General features: G+C 40.0%; 1 protein-coding gene across 1 annotated transcript; it reads right to left on the bottom strand.

Moving 5' to 3' along the window:
* Positions 1 to 2,389: 2,389 nt before the first annotated feature.
* On the bottom strand, positions 2,390 to 15,059 carry LOC117288348 (hepatoma-derived growth factor-related protein 2-like). The gene is made up of 17 exons (XM_033769174.1): positions 14,867 to 15,059; positions 13,884 to 14,009; positions 13,327 to 13,403; positions 12,484 to 12,622; positions 11,467 to 11,679; positions 10,696 to 10,806; positions 10,110 to 10,338; positions 9,824 to 9,914; positions 9,063 to 9,599; positions 8,662 to 8,896; positions 8,052 to 8,107; positions 7,713 to 7,762; positions 6,917 to 6,987; positions 6,011 to 6,118; positions 5,286 to 5,439; positions 3,761 to 4,490; positions 2,390 to 3,456 (listed from the first exon to the last, which is right to left on the bottom strand). Exons 2-17 carry the CDS (start codon positions 13,956 to 13,958, stop codon positions 3,393 to 3,395), a joined length of 2,940 nt encoding a protein of 979 aa, XP_033625065.1. The 5' UTR covers positions 13,959 to 14,009; positions 14,867 to 15,059; the 3' UTR covers positions 2,390 to 3,392.
* Positions 15,060 to 15,194: the final 135 nt, after the last annotated feature.

Genomic DNA, 15,194 nt, shown 5'->3' with positions numbered 1-15,194 from the left:
GTTGACCCAACTATATCCTTCTTCTTTATGGGACATTAAAACCAGAAGTTTCCACAGTGAATTTCTTTTTTTACTGTTACTTGTATTTAGTTTATTTCATGCCAAAGTTGAGCTTCAATATGCAATTCTGTATAATTTATCAAATTCAGGTTCAGTAATGCATCTGTTATGTATTATTCAACTATTTACACATGTTTTACATGAACATCTTTAACAAAATCAGAATTTTTTTTTGTTGTCAGCAATCGTCACTTTTGTGTAGCTTTTTAAATGTAACCCCATATCTAGAACCCCCTGTGTAAAACAAAAGGCACAAAATGTTCAATGTCAAATATGTTTAGACATTGAAGAGTGGCATATTACATAGTACTAAAAAACAAATGGCAAAAATCAATTTTGAAAGCCTTCTCTTGAGATGTCATTATTTTATCTACATAGTCTGAAGAATATCAAATTCAGTTCATATTTCTGTTGCATAAAGATAACGAGCAATTTCAAACCCACATTCAACATGGCTGACAGGGCTCAATTTCTTGCCACTGCTTCCTTAAGAGTCAGTGTTTACAGAAGCAGGGAACTTTGACTTACGTCAAACTTTGTTTCAGGGGTTAGCAATGTGCTTTTGCTTTTTTGCACGTGTACTTCATGATACTAGGCGTTCTACACATACACCACAGCTACATTGTAGCGCAGAAATTGAGCGCTTTTACAGTAAGCAGAGAATAGTGATAGTAATCGCAGAATTCGGCAGTAAGCAGAGCCATGAAATTGGGCCCAGATCAACATGACTCACCAGATTTAACATGGCTGACACAAACAGACAAATTTAGTACAGTAGCACATTCCATATGCAAATGCGTTGCAAAAGTTTACAAACAATTTTCGTTGGAATGTGTTGTCGACACCAATGTTAATAAAAAGTTTTTATGTTACAAAAAAATTGCATGTCGCAATACATGTACCGGTACGATGTATATGTATATGCCAAAAGCTTAACACAGCCCAGGCCTTTCTTTTGTAAAATCAAATGTCACGTTTTTCCAGCGTTTAAAAAGCACCTTGTAACGGTAGAAAACCATATTCCTTTTTACGAAGTCTAACAAAGACAAGACGTGCACATACAATTTTCAATTGGAGCAAGTAGCACTTTGCACTATTGGTGAAAGTAGCAGCTTGGTATCTGGGACCAATTTCACTGGTACACACAACAATTGCCGTGGTGCCCTGTGCTTTTGCTGTGGTGCCCTCTGCAATGTTCCAATACAAATTGACATTTTCCATAAAAGTGCCCCTTACCACAGGTAAAATGGCTGTGCCCATTTGAAGTTCAAGGCCGGTGCACAGCTTGACAAAATCTTTGGTCTGTAAGAGTAATAAATGCCCTTAGATATGTCTGTATCTCATACAATCACAAAAACAAGATAATGAACTTCATGTTTAAAAAAAGTAATTATTAAATTTAAAACCACATTTTTTCAAAATATGACATTCAAAATGAGAATCACAGTGTGAAATAATCTAAAATACCCCCCCTACCCAACAAAAACAAAGTTAAGAAAAATTGTACAAAATGAACTTAACAATTTGTGATTTTTTTAATTTCCCCCATTACTTGCCTCAGACGTTTATATTGCAACTTGTGAAACTTTCACGGCCAGTCTTAAAAGTGACAGCATTTAAAGGCAGTGGACACTATTGGTAATTACTCAAAATCATTAAAGGCATAAAACCTTACTTGGTAATGAGTAATGGGTAGAGGTTGGTAGTTTAAAACATTGTGAGAAACGGCTCCCTCTGAAGTGTAGTAGTTTTTGAGAAAGAAGTTTTCCACGAATTTGATTTCAAGACCTCAGATTTAGAACTTGAGGTCTCAAAATCAAGTATCTGAAAGCACAGAACTACGTGTGACAAGGGTGTTTTTTATTTCATTCATATCTCGTAACTTTGACGACCAATTGAGCTCAAATTTTCACATGGTTGTTATTTTATGCATATGTTGAGATACACCAAGTAATTTATAAGAAAACTGGTCTTTGACAATATTACCAACAGTGTCCACTCTCTTTAAACAGCTCTATGAAATAGGGCTCAGGTTCCACTAGAACCAGGTTCCGCTAGAACCAGGTTCCGCTAGAATCAGGTTCCGCAAGAATCAGGTTCCGCTAGAACCAGGTTCCGCTAGAACCAGGTTCCGCTAGAATCAGGTTCCGCTAGAACCAGGTTCCGCTAGAACCAGGTTCCGCTAGAACCAGGTTCCGCAAGAATCAGGTTCCGCTAGAACCAGGTTCCGCTAGAACCAGGTTCCGCTAGAATCAGGTTCCGCTAGAACCAGGTTCCGCTAGAATCAGGTTCCGCTAGAACCAGGTTCCGCTAGAACCTAGAACCAGGTTCCGCTAGAATCAGGTTCCTCTAGAACCAGGTTCCTCAGTCAGGGCTCAAAGTTGACACTAAACCACAGGCCCGAGGCCGGTTATTTGAGTGTTGGGCCAGTAAACTTTTAACCAAACAAATCCTGCTGTCTGGTGTTTTACAATTGAATAGTAATACATCCATGTGGATTATCTTGAACAGAAACAAACTATGTGTCCCAAAACTGACATTGAGCCTTGAAAATACACTTAAATTCTGTTGAGTAACGAAGTATACTTGATGCCCCAAAAGACAGTTGAAATCAACATTACAGGCCTGGAGTTTCATTTTTGAGAGGGCAAGGCACTTCCATTAAAGCCTATGGGAAACTTTTAAGGAGGCACCCAGGCCAAGACCAGGGCAACAGGGGCCATGGCCTCCGTTCAATTCCAGGCCTGACCTTCTCTTAGTCATGGTGCCGAACTGCTTGAATAAAAAAAGTTACATACACGTTAAACTGTATCAGGATTCAAGGAAGGTTGTTCTCAGTTTCATTCAGGTCTTGTACACAAATTTCTGCAGCCAATTTCACGAAACACTAGCCTAAATCGTACAAAATGGATCTTGAATTAGGAAGAGTAACCCGTTCTAACTTAGGTTGAGTTCAATGAGTCCTACACCTTTGGATACGATACTTAACTCGTCCTTAGTCCTAAGATTAATCCTAAGTTAGGAAGAGTTTGGTGACATCGACGGCTGGTCCAGTAAAAAAGTTGAGCTTCAAGCACTGCGGTCTTGTGGACTTTTCCGGCCAAATCCGTCCATGTCATTGCATTGTATACTCTCTACGAAGGTGGTACAAGTTGATGAATCTTATCGTTCAAGGCTTCTTCACTCTGCCACCAAGGAATCAAGTTTATCACCACACTTTCAACTCAGTTTTCGACTAGTAAAGTTGGTTCTGCTGGTCACACGCATATTATTTATATACTATGACAAAGTTTGCAACATTCAACATCGCTAGAATTTGGTTGTGTTTTTTTTCAATTTTCATCCGAGTCCAGCTCCATGTTATCGTCGCTGAAGGCTTGATCTGCAGCCGCGGTCCTGGAAAAACATACAAGAACATACATTTCACTTGACTTATCAACAATAAAAAAAAAAACATGACAGGTTTTAGCAAAGCATGACACCCTTTTGACTTCAGTTTTTTCAAATAATAAAACACACTTAGGGAGACTATTTGACCATCTCTTTGGAATGTTCTCCCACTGGAATCTCAGACTAGCAGACACGCTCTCCAATAATTGAATAACGATAGTCGCGACTCGACAAGCAATCAATAGCCGCGACTTTGATGCTAGTTGCAAGAGTCGCCCAGGCTTAGTCTTGAACATTAATATCTACTTACCCCTTGGGATTGTCGTTGGCTTCATTGTCATCTAGCTCCATTGGTTGCTCCCCAATCTGGTCTCCCGACGCCCCTGTTGATCGCTTCCTATCCTTCCTTGCCTCTTTTTTCTTCTCATCACTGGCTCCCTTGGACTTCCCCTTGCTATTCTCCTCTAAATTCAGTCCAGGAATCTGAAATCCTCCCTGGTTCCCGAAAATCATATCAAGACGCTCCGAGAGGTTTCTCCTCCCATCGTCATTTGCCTCATCGTCTTCGTCCTCGGAATCCTCAGCAGTGACTTCGTTCTGGGAGTCCTCCCGAGATTTACCCTCAACTTTTCTGGTTTTCTCCTCCCGGGGTTCATCACTTTTGGATTGATCCTCTTTGGGTTTGTCCTCTAGGAGGCTGTCCTCTTTTGGTTTATCGTCCTGTGATTTAGCCTCTTCAGCCGTTCTTTCAGTGTCATTGACCACTTCAGTTCTTTTCAAATCTGATTCATCATCTGCAACCTTCACTTCGTTTGTGTTTCTCACTTCTGCCTCTCCATTTTGAGGTTCATTTGTGGCACTTGATGCTTCTTCCGTTGGGGTATTAGCGGTGGCTTTCGCTTCGGCATTGGCCGTTTCTTGGTCCTCTGTACTGGGTTTGTCGCCAAGAGGTTCGGAGGTTGCGTTTTCTTCTTGCCTTTTCGCTTTGTGATCTGGTTTGAGCTCTTTCGCCGCATTGTTCCCATCAACAGCTGTTATGTCTAAGGCATGAATAATGTACAAAATCAGTTAAGTCAATGTACAAAATCAGATTAAGTTACACCACTTGGAACCGAAACCATCACGTGAATCATGAAATGTAAAACCATGTTCATACTTCCTGTCAATGCCAATACCATACAAATGTTCACGTCACAGCTGCTTTTTCGCGGCAAATATTTACCACAGTTCAGCTCTCTCAAATTGTTCATTACAAATTTGTGACGTCAAAATTTGTATCGCATTAGCAGAAAGTATGAACCGGGCTGAACAGCACACCTTTAGGCCAAAAAAACCCCCCAAAAACAGTTGATTGTCCCCGCCCACATCCTTTTGTGGGGCCGCATCCTTTTATTGTTTTATTTTTATTTTGGCTCCATCTTTTCAAAAGGACTGGCCTAGGAGCTTATTCTGAATCTAACGTGATGCTCTCGAACATGTGTAACCGTCTGTTTCATAAAACAATAATAGTGAATGCCTTCTAGCAAATCTGTTTACAAATCTGACCCTATTAATACTAATACATTAATAGTGTTAACACAGGTCCTCATGCAACAAATAAGTATAAAATAAGTTTGCAATGGGTTCAAATTGAAGAATTGGTTACCTGTTTGATTTGAAATACTAAGCGACCATCTTAAAAAAAAAAAAGTAAATAGTAAATAGTAAGGCCCTCATCCTCCTATTTTGAAAAATCCGGACGATCAACTGGTATTTTTTTTTATTTGGCCTTATGCCTGATGCTTGTTTTTGGAAAGGGTAAGGGCACATAAATTCTTTTCTACAAGGAGGCTGACCTGTTTGCTCTGTTAATTCCCCTCGCTCGTTCTCTTCTCCCTTCTTCTCCTCAGCACTGCCAGACGTTTCTTGCATCAGGCAAATAGATTTCAATTTGTTGTATAAATATTCTGCTTTCTTGCGCACCCTCTCGTCAGACTTGTACTTCCTTATCTGCAAACAGAGCGGGAACGCAATTTTAAAGTAAGATTTAGATGAATTCACAGAGACTCCTCCCCAAAAGTTTCAATTGAAGCAAATCACCTGACGCCAATATCACAGTGATGATTTAATTTCATTTCATTTTATCCTGATTGTGAAGCAGAGGACTCTCAGAAAAGCAAACTTACATGTAACTTTTGCACTGGAAAGTTTCAGTTTTAGAAGTGATGGGAGGAAAACCCCAGAAAAATATACCATTGAAAGTCCACGCAGTGCCCCCAGAGAGGTTCATTGCGGTGGAAGGCGAAAAAAAGGAACCATGCCAACCCGACTTGACAAATTTTGGAGTCAGTGTTACTTTCTGTTACACCGTGAGGTGCGCACTTTAGGTGACACAGCATTTACATTGTAGTCACTGTGTTGTTATTTCCCCCTTCGAGACTCTACTAGGGTCGAAACGGCATGCCGTTAACTTTGTTTGTTACATTTTTTAGGCCCTTTTGGTTGGAAAGCAGTTGGCAACAGCTAATTCTAATTAATTCTCAATTGTACATCTTCTATAAGTCAAGTTGATGGAGTTTACCTTCTTGATGGTCTGGACGAAGTCTTTGCTCTTCCTTAGAATACCAGGTGTGAGTGAGTCACTCATTGCATCAATCTGGGCCATCACTGACACACTCTTAGCTGGATCCTTAAAAACAAATCAAGAAATTCAAATTCTTAATACGATTCTCTCTATACGGCACACACAGACCCTTGGCATTGGATTGGTGGAATACGCGTCATGTGTTATCCTCTTTATTTTCTTTCTTAATCGCTGCAGTACCTGCTGCCATCAGAGTGGTAATACATCTGCTCTGGCACCGCAAAGATCATGGGTTCGGACATATTTTATCAAGTACAAGAGCTAACCTACATTTACCCATGGTATAGAATATTCAGGGTATTCAATTGATATTTTTCTGATTTTCCAAAGGGCAAACAATTTTAAGAAATCAGGCTAAAGTAGGAAGAATATCATGTCTTCTACTAGTAAGACTCAATTGTCAAGACAAGTAATGGTGTATGGGTAAAAACACAAATAAAATTCCTTTAAAACTGGACTCTATTGGTAAATGTCAAAGACTAGTCTTCTCACTTAGTGTATCTCAACATATGCATAAAATAACAAACCTGTGAAAATTTGAGCTCAATTGGTCGTCAAAGTTGTGAGATAATAATGAAAGCAAAAACACCCTTGTCACACGAAGTTATGTGCTTTCAGATGCTTGATTTTGAGACCATAAACTCAAAATCTGAGGTCTTGAATTCAAACTTGTGGAAAATTACTTCTTTATCAAGAACTACGTCACTTCAGAGGGAGCCGTTTCTCACAATGTTTTATAATATTAACCTCTCCCCATTACTCGTTACCAAGTCAGGTTTTATGCTAATAATTATTTTGAGTAATTACCAATTGTGTCCACTGTCTTTAAATGTTGCTACTTACCGGGTGGTCCATACTCAAGGATACTTTCAGCTCTAAGTGCAGTCTCTCAACAGTCTCTTCTGTCTTCAGAACTGGAAACATTACAAAATACAGCAATTAAAACACTTGGTTATGACATGGTACATTTGTTAACGGTGCTAACAATTTGTGACTGGTTCCAAAAAATGTTTGCTTAGCAGAAAAACTTGTGACTGCCAACAAGGGGAGACAGCCAATATAGCCAAGTTGGTAGAGCCCTGCCACATAAATAGAGAAAAGCAGGGCCCAATTTCATGGCTCTGCTTACCGTCGAATTCGGGTCTTTTGATCACCTCCACTTGTATGGCAAGCGCGCGCCAAATGTCTGCGCCAGCTGTTAAAGTGCAGAATGCCAAGTAACGTGGAGTATGCATGTGTACAAGAAAAAATTCCCTGCTTACCCCTGAAATACCTGTAAGCACAGAATGCCCTGCTACCGATTCTTTGCTTACAGTAAGTAGAGCCATTAAATTGGGCCCAGGTTGAAATCACAATTTGTCTTTTTTTAGCTAAAAATTATTAACATGTCCGGAGTCAGTTTCCCCTTCTTAACTAATTGCTTGGCAACACCGTCTTAAAAAACAGTTCTGTGATTTTGTGCCGGTACTTGCACCTTTCCGCAAGGAGGAAACAATTTCACACAAACAAACCAAAAACTGGCACCCCCAAACAAAGATAGTGACACGCTTATTCAGAGAGTGTTGGGTCCCTTGTGGGTTACTATTTTATACAAATAATAGTCTACAAATTTGATGCTATTTGAGTCAAAGTTATTTACCTTTCTTCTTCTCCGGTTTTCTCTTCTCAAATTTATCTCGCTTTGATATTCTGTTAAAAATAAATATCAAACAAATACAGTCAAAAATTAATGAGACACTTTAAAAATTCTTAAAATTAATGGCAACACAAACTTACTTGGTTAGAGGGACAGCAGCTTTTGATAATACAAAGCATATTGAGAAGAATTTCACCTCAATGTAATGTGGTTAGGGAAAATGTATATCCCCCAAATTTGAATCAGAGAACCGTTCCTGTCAGAAACATTCCTCAAATAGGAAATCCCGGTGCCCGACAGAAGAGGGAAAAGGACATGAGGGGGAGTCCTTTCTTCACTTACTCTTTGTCGTTGCTTTGCTCCACAGTTATGTCTTGCCGCTTGTTTTCTTTTGTTTTCTGTAAATGAAAAGCAGTAAGAAAATTGAAAATGGTGGTTAAAGTTACAGGGTTAGAAATTAACACCATGCCCCAGGCCAGTGATTCCAGAGTTTGGCCAGTTAACTGAAGACCAGAGGAGTCCTGTGGTACTGTGTTTATCAATTGAATAATATTACCTCAATTTGTAATATCTTCGTACCTTTTTGGGGGAAATGTGGCTTACAAGAATGTACAGGCTGCCATTATATTCAGCTCAATGGGAGACAAGTATGCTTGTTCCAAGATTGTTCCTTGGGTCATGGCAAAGATTGAGGGCCTTTTTCAATTTACTCACACGACAACATCAATTCTCGATGCTTATTTTGAGAACGGTTGCCATCTTTCCTTTGTCAAGTCAGGGTTTCATTGTCGGAATGATATTTTCAAAGAAAAAGGATCACTCAAAAAGTTTCAAAAGATAATGCACCAGACAGCACAGAACATTTTTCAGAATACCCCTTATGAACTGGATAAACAAAGCCTTGTGAGGCAATAAATATTTCCCCACTGCCAAGATCGACCCCAATACCAACCTGCTCCTCGAGTTGTTTCCTCTTGGCTTCTTCCTCCCGTCTCTTCTTAGCATCCTCCTCCCGTCTTTTTCTTTCTTCCTCCTCTCGTCGTCTCGTTTCTTCCTGTCGCCTCTTTCTCTCCTCTTCTCGTTTCTTCTTGGCTTCCAGTTCCTTCTTCTTCTCTTCGAGCTTCTTCCGCATCTTCTCTTCCTTCTTTCGCTCTTTCTCCTCATTTTTTTTCCTCTCTTTCTCTTGTCTGTTTGAGAATTGAGAATTAAATGGAGTCAACAAAAATTCAGCTCGGTCAATGAAAAAGTCGATGAAAAGCCGTTATACGAATACAGCAAAAATATCACAGGCCTACTGTATAGGAGCCGATATTATTCTTCTTATTTCTTTATGAGCCAAAGAATCTAAGTCACCTTTTCTTGTCTTTGTCCTCTTTCTTCTTCGCCTTCTCCGCTTTGCGGTCGGCAGAATCTATCTTTGGAGTAGTATCTCCCTCTGTCGGTTTATCCATCTCATCCTCATCATCATCATCATCATCATCTTCATCTTCAGAAACCCTCTGCTTTATCGGCTCCTCCTTCACCTTGACAACGACTGGCTCTTTCTTCACCTTCTTTTTGGTCTCCTTCTTGGCTTTGATCTTCAACGGGGTCTCGTCGATGACCAGATTGTCGCTGTCTCCGTCGCTGAGATCCAGCCCGGCTTCCTCATCCTCGTCGCTCTCGCCATGTTTATCTTTGGACTCTGAAGAGCTCCTCTTCTTCTTCTTTTTCTTTTTCTGCGCTTTCTCTAGACGCTCCATCTCCTCTTGGAGGCGCTCTTTTTCCCGCATCAGTCGGTACTGCACCTCTTGTTTCTTCTTCTTTTCATCCTCCAGCTTGGCCTTCTTCTCCTCCTCGCGCTTGCGCCACTTGGAGACATAGTCGCTGCTGTCAGATGAGTCGTCAGAACTGTAACATAACCAAGAAAGTACAGTATAGAAAATTTGTTTGCCCTACTTTACAGGTAACAAATGACATAGTAAACAATCAATGTTTTTAAATATATTTGCCTGTGTTATAATGGTCGATGGTTTGCTAAGTACCGTAAAAGGTTCAAAAGTCCACAAGCAAGAGAATATACTTATGTTGATGATTGCTACAAGTTCAATACAATACCTCTTTCAGTTACTAACCTGCTCAAGCTGATACTCAGGTCTCCCTTTGAAGTCACCGGCTTGCTCGGCGTTTTCTTCTTGCTAGAGGGAGCCCTTGGCTTTTTCTCAGCTACATTGAACACACAAGATCAAAATAAAGATACATCAGGTGCTGAGCCCAACTTCATAGACCTTTGCCCAATCTTTTTCTGTGCTCGGCAAGTTTTTGTGCCAACAGGCGTTATAGAATTAGCTCCTGATTATAAAGTTGTACACTTTATTCATACAAAATTAAGAATTTTGGGGGCTTTGTGCTTATTCTGACCTTTTGGTTTCTTTGCAGATTTTTCCTTCTTCTCTTTCTTAACTTTCTCCTTCTTAGGTTTCTTAACGACGGGTTCGTCCTCACTCTCGCTGCCATCAGACGCCATTGACGCCTCTTCCTCTTCATCCGCTCCGCTGTCTGACTCACTCGCTGCTTTCGATCTTTTCCTCCCCTTAGATTTTTTTGAGCTACTCTTTCTTCCACTACTGGTCTTTACAGGGACGAACTCCTGATGTAGGATAGGTATACATTTGGTAAACACTTTTAAATATTCGGATTAAAAACTACTGGTTTAGAAGCCTACAGCAGCTTCCGATTATAAGAAACATTTAAGAAGTCAATAAAAATGCATTTATTATTGTTACTTTGGTGTATGAGATGCTCGAAGATCTGTTCTATAGGATGCAAAATGTTCTGTGAGAAGCCAGCATAATATGCTGTAAAGAAAACACATGTGTTTGTGTAGTGAATGCACTATGACGTCATGTGTATTATTAGTAAGCTGTGTTTATGTTGAGGTTCGAATAATACAAGAAAAATGGGCCAGTCCAGCAGTTCTTTGAGATGAAGATTTGAAATTTCTTACGTCACTTTCTTCCTCTTCTTCATCTTCCTCCGAGGGTTCGTCGTAGTCTTCTTCATCGGGCTCTTCATCTTCACTGGTGACCTCTACACTTTTCTTTGATGACTTCTTGGCCTGCAATGGCGTGTAAACACAAATGGCCCAATTACATAAAGCTAATAAGAACATTCTGCTGAACTAATTTCTTGGCTAAGCAAGAGTTAACCAGGGTACCGGTTTGCAAGAATGGTAACTGTATAACCTGGCTGGTAACCAACTTTTGCTAAGTTTCTTTGTGCTTACGGGCTTCAATAATTGGGCCCAGTTGAATATTAGTTCTAAATGAATTTTTTTCTTCAAAATTGCTTCTCAAGATAACCCTGCAACTCGATTAGAAATAAGGGATGTAAAGGGGAGCGACGAGTTCTTAAATGGCAGTTTAAAACCAGCAGGGTCGTTGCCATGTGATAAAAATTTCCGAGCCAAAGGCGAGGGCCCTTATTGCATGGCCACAAACCTGCAAGGTTTTAAACGGCAGTTTAAGAACGATTGACTATTCTTTTATTCCCCATTCATAAATGCCTTATTGGTTAAAAGGCGTAATAAAGTTATAACCTCTGTAAAATTATCCATTTTCCGACGTTCGTGAGCTCTGTACATACGTGTGTTTTATACACATCAGTGTATAGTAAGGGTAAAAACAAATTATATTCTTTATTCCCGATGCAAAACTAACAGCCAGGGTTCTTTCTTTTTGTGGAAGACAAAAATTTGTTACTACCCACATAGTCTCACCTTTGGAGTTTTTGCACTTGATTTACGTTTGGTTGGCTTGGATTTCTTTTCTGCCTTTGTTTTTTTGCTCTTCTTGGTCGGCTTCTCCTCTTCATCTGAAGACTCCGGTGCAACTTCTTCCTCCTCCTCCTCTGCCTCCTTCTCTTCTTCATCTGCTGCTTCTTCCTCAACACCCTCCTCCATATCTTCCTCTTCAGAGGTGGATGTGGGTTGCTAACGAAACAATAATAATAATAGATTCCCTTTGAAATACTTGAAGCAATAGTTTTTCAGAAATGAGTAAAACAACTATATAGCACTTGTCACATTACGTCTAGATGCGCTTTACATTAGTGCCCAGGGGTGGATTTCACAAAGAAGTAAGACTAGACTTATCCCGAGTAAAGACGAGTTACTCGTCCTAACTTAGGACTAGCATTAAGTTTTAAATGATTCCTAGGACTAGTCTTAAGTTAGTACTAGTCATAAGTTAGGACTAGTCCATTCTCGTAACAAGGGGTGATAGATCTCGCCGCGCCATTTTTCCCCAGCATGCCTTTCCTAAAAGACAGTTTCTTCAAGGCGAAATTTGCCTGACTAACAAAGTTATATGCGTATGTCAAGATGTGCTTTGTTGTGATCGCAAAGTCTGAACCGGCCAGAAATTATGTCAAGTTAACCTCGAGGGTGGAACAAGTTTAGCCGCAGAAAATGTGAGAAGATAACAAGAAATGGACAGGGCTTAATTGACCAAAACTCTGAGGCAGCAGAAGACCAAGACAAATGGAGTTTCTGTGTGACAAATGCCATCACAAATGTTGCCAGGCCTGGAATCTCATCTTTGAGAGGGCAAGGCCATTTTCATTGGAGATCTTAAAGGCTATGGGAAACCTTTAAAGGGGCACCAAGGCCAAGACTAGGGCAATGGAGTCCAAGGCCTCGGTGGCCAAAACTCTATGAGACAGAAGGAAGGACATATTTGAATAAAAACAAACAAAATTATTAATAAGTGCTAGTTTTGTTTACACACTGCTTTACCTGTCCGGAATACATGACATCTGGGTTTTCAATGATCTCGATGAGTCCCATGTTGAATGCTTTGTGCTTCTTGTGGGTTTGACCATATTTGGCTTTGTACTTCTCATAAGGGAACAGGTCCTTAGAGAACATAAATGCTCTGGAAAATAAAACAATAAACAACAGGTCAATCATCATTATCCTTATTTACTGTGAAGTTTCAGAATGGACAATAATGTACGGCTCTCAACGACTATGGATTGAAATTGAAACTTTACTATAATTGCTTCTCTTCACCCAGGGGTATAAATGGGTACCTGCGAGGGTAGAGGTTGTTATTGTGTATGAAAAAGCCACAAGCGCCTTACAGGCAGCTCAGGGCTGTATACTCCCTAGGGAGCTGAGAAACATTACAGGGATGTTATTGGCCCTATGACCAGGGCACTAATGTAAAGAGCATTGATACGGTTATTGTGAAATGCGCTATATAAGAATTGGTTATTATTATTATTATTAAATTGTAGTTGAAATTGAAAATGTACTGGGTTCTTTTATGTTCTTTACACAACACAGATTTACGTTCCATCTGAAGGAAGAAGCAATAACAGTTAAGCATCTTATTTAAGGTAAGGACACAAGTGTCAAAACTGGGTCATGAACCTAAACTCCGGAGTCCAGTATGTTTGACAGCTCGGCCAGGACACAGCTCATGATTGTTCAAGAGATTTATTTTTGAAGAAAATTCCTATGATGGAAAATATAGTCTTAAATCATGACATTGCATGTATACAAAAGTGTTGCAAGAGCATGGCCTTCTGGCGGCCACAAAGTGAACACGCTATCTACAAAGTGAAAGATTCTTACGTTTCATGAGTTCCATAGAAGAAAATTGGAAGCTTATTTGGTGGTGGCTTCACTCCTCCCTCCGGTACCTCATCGATCTGCGGACAAAAACAAAACAGGAAAAGAATAAATCACCACAACAATTTATAAAAGTGATTGATGTACGATCAGAAACAACTGAAGATATATTCAATAGGGCCCAATTTCATGGCTCTGCTTACTGCCAACTTCTGCGGATATGACCACCATTCACCGCTTACTGTGAAGCACCTAATTTCTGTGCTAGCTGTGTAAGCGCAAGAATGCCTAGTAACAGGAAGTACGCATGCACACAAGCAAAAATTTCCCGTTAGTTCATGAAACACACTTGAGGTAAGCGTGGAATTCCCTGTTTCCTTAAGCGCCGATTCTCGCTAACAGTAAGCAGAGCCATAAATTTGGGCCCTGATCTGTTCCAGAACCATGATTGACGATTTTTCACAGCAATATTATTGTTTTGGTTGACTGAAGATGAACAATACAAATTGAAGTAATAATAATACATAATAGTGGCCTTTTTATTCTTTCTCTAGACTTACCCTTGCTGGCCAGTGGGGCCACCCTTTCATCTTGGCAAACACCTTTTCTCCGGGCTTGAAGTGTCCGTCGGCCATCTTTGTTTACCTCTTGAGTCCTCTGATGAGAGCTGAACTTGAATAGTTTTGCTATACAACAACAACAAACAAGAAACTCAACTTAATACTTTTCATCATGCAGCGTAATTTCTGCGTCTTTTCTTCTTGATGCATGCGGTCATTTCTTAAATTAAAGTCTTGTTCTTATAAATGCACATTAATTAAGTCTTCTTTATATAATGTTTTGATCATTGACATTTTCTGCTCACCTACAATAAAACACGATGTCAGGGGTTGTCAGGAGAATACAGAAAACACTTTTTTTATGATTTAGACTGAGGGTTACGTTATCGCATCTTGTTGCAAATAAGAACGGTAGGTGTGTAGTCGTGGTGGGCAAACGTGTTTAATATAAATAGATAGGATTTCCTACACTATATAATGACCTACTTTTGATGATATGCCCTAGCTAAAACAGGAGAAAACAAAAGGCCTATTATATTGAAATAGCGTCAATTTCTATTTCCACATGAACCTGCACAATAAGTACAAACTGTACTACTAGCTAGCTAGCTCTCTTCTTGGGTCAGGACGAGTAATTACACACTTTTTTGAGCTTGATTGGTAAAAAATTCAAACGCTATTACTGCACACCCCCCCCCCCCCCAAATAAGAGAACAAAACCGCCCACTCCCACTGGCCAGGCTAGGCCGGCTGAAAAAGAAACAGGGGTAGGCTACTCCGAAACAGGCCTAGCTAGTCAGGTAAATTACTTAATTGTTATAGAACTAAATAAGTAAAAAACACATCCTTTAAACTGCAAGCAGAAAGAAAAAAAAAAACAGTGCTATTTTCAGACAGTCAAAACTATTTTGTATGGTCTTATTCGAATCGAAATTTCGACCTAACTTAATCACTCTCCAACCAAATATGGAAAGCATACAAACCCAGTATCTATGATAGATGAGTTGAGCTGCACCTAGTTGAACTTAAACCCCAGTTTACTTCAAAATATCAGCCGGTCCTGCAGTGTGTGCAGTGGCGAAACAGCGGGAAATCCAGTAAGCCGTAAATGTGTGGATTCTATACCCATTTATTTCCACACACACACAGAGAGCTAGTGATTGAACAGAGAATTATTGCCAGTACCGCCAGTACCCAATCACTAAAACGTACCCAGTACAAGGAGCTCCGAAACGTGTATGGAGCGCACATGATTTTGCGGGCAACAGAATGTTCACACTTTCTTTTAATTCAAAAAGTCCAACTATTCGA

The sequence above is a fragment of the Asterias rubens genome, chromosome 3, assembly GCF_902459465.1.
Source record: "Asterias rubens chromosome 3, eAstRub1.3, whole genome shotgun sequence".
NCBI classification, from domain to species: Eukaryota; Metazoa; Echinodermata; class Asteroidea; order Forcipulatida; family Asteriidae; genus Asterias; species Asterias rubens.
The sequence above is the reverse complement of the archived record's forward strand: the minus strand, read 5'-3'. Positions and strand labels throughout refer to the sequence as shown.

Bases quoted from the DNA above. Each gene is read 5' to 3' on its own strand.
- LOC117288348 (XM_033769174.1), bottom strand. From the start codon at position 13,958: ATGGCCGACGGACACTTCAAGCCCGGAGAAAAGGTGTTTGCCAAGATG. The intron at 6,119-6,916 runs GTAAGTAGCAAC...TTTGTTTTTAAG, and splicing joins CCTTGAGTATGGACCACCCG to GATCCAGCTAAGAGTGTGTC. The intron at 5,440-6,010 runs GTAAACTCCATC...CTCTGTTTGCAG, and splicing joins TCGTCCAGACCATCAAGAAG to ATAAGGAAGTACAAGTCTGA.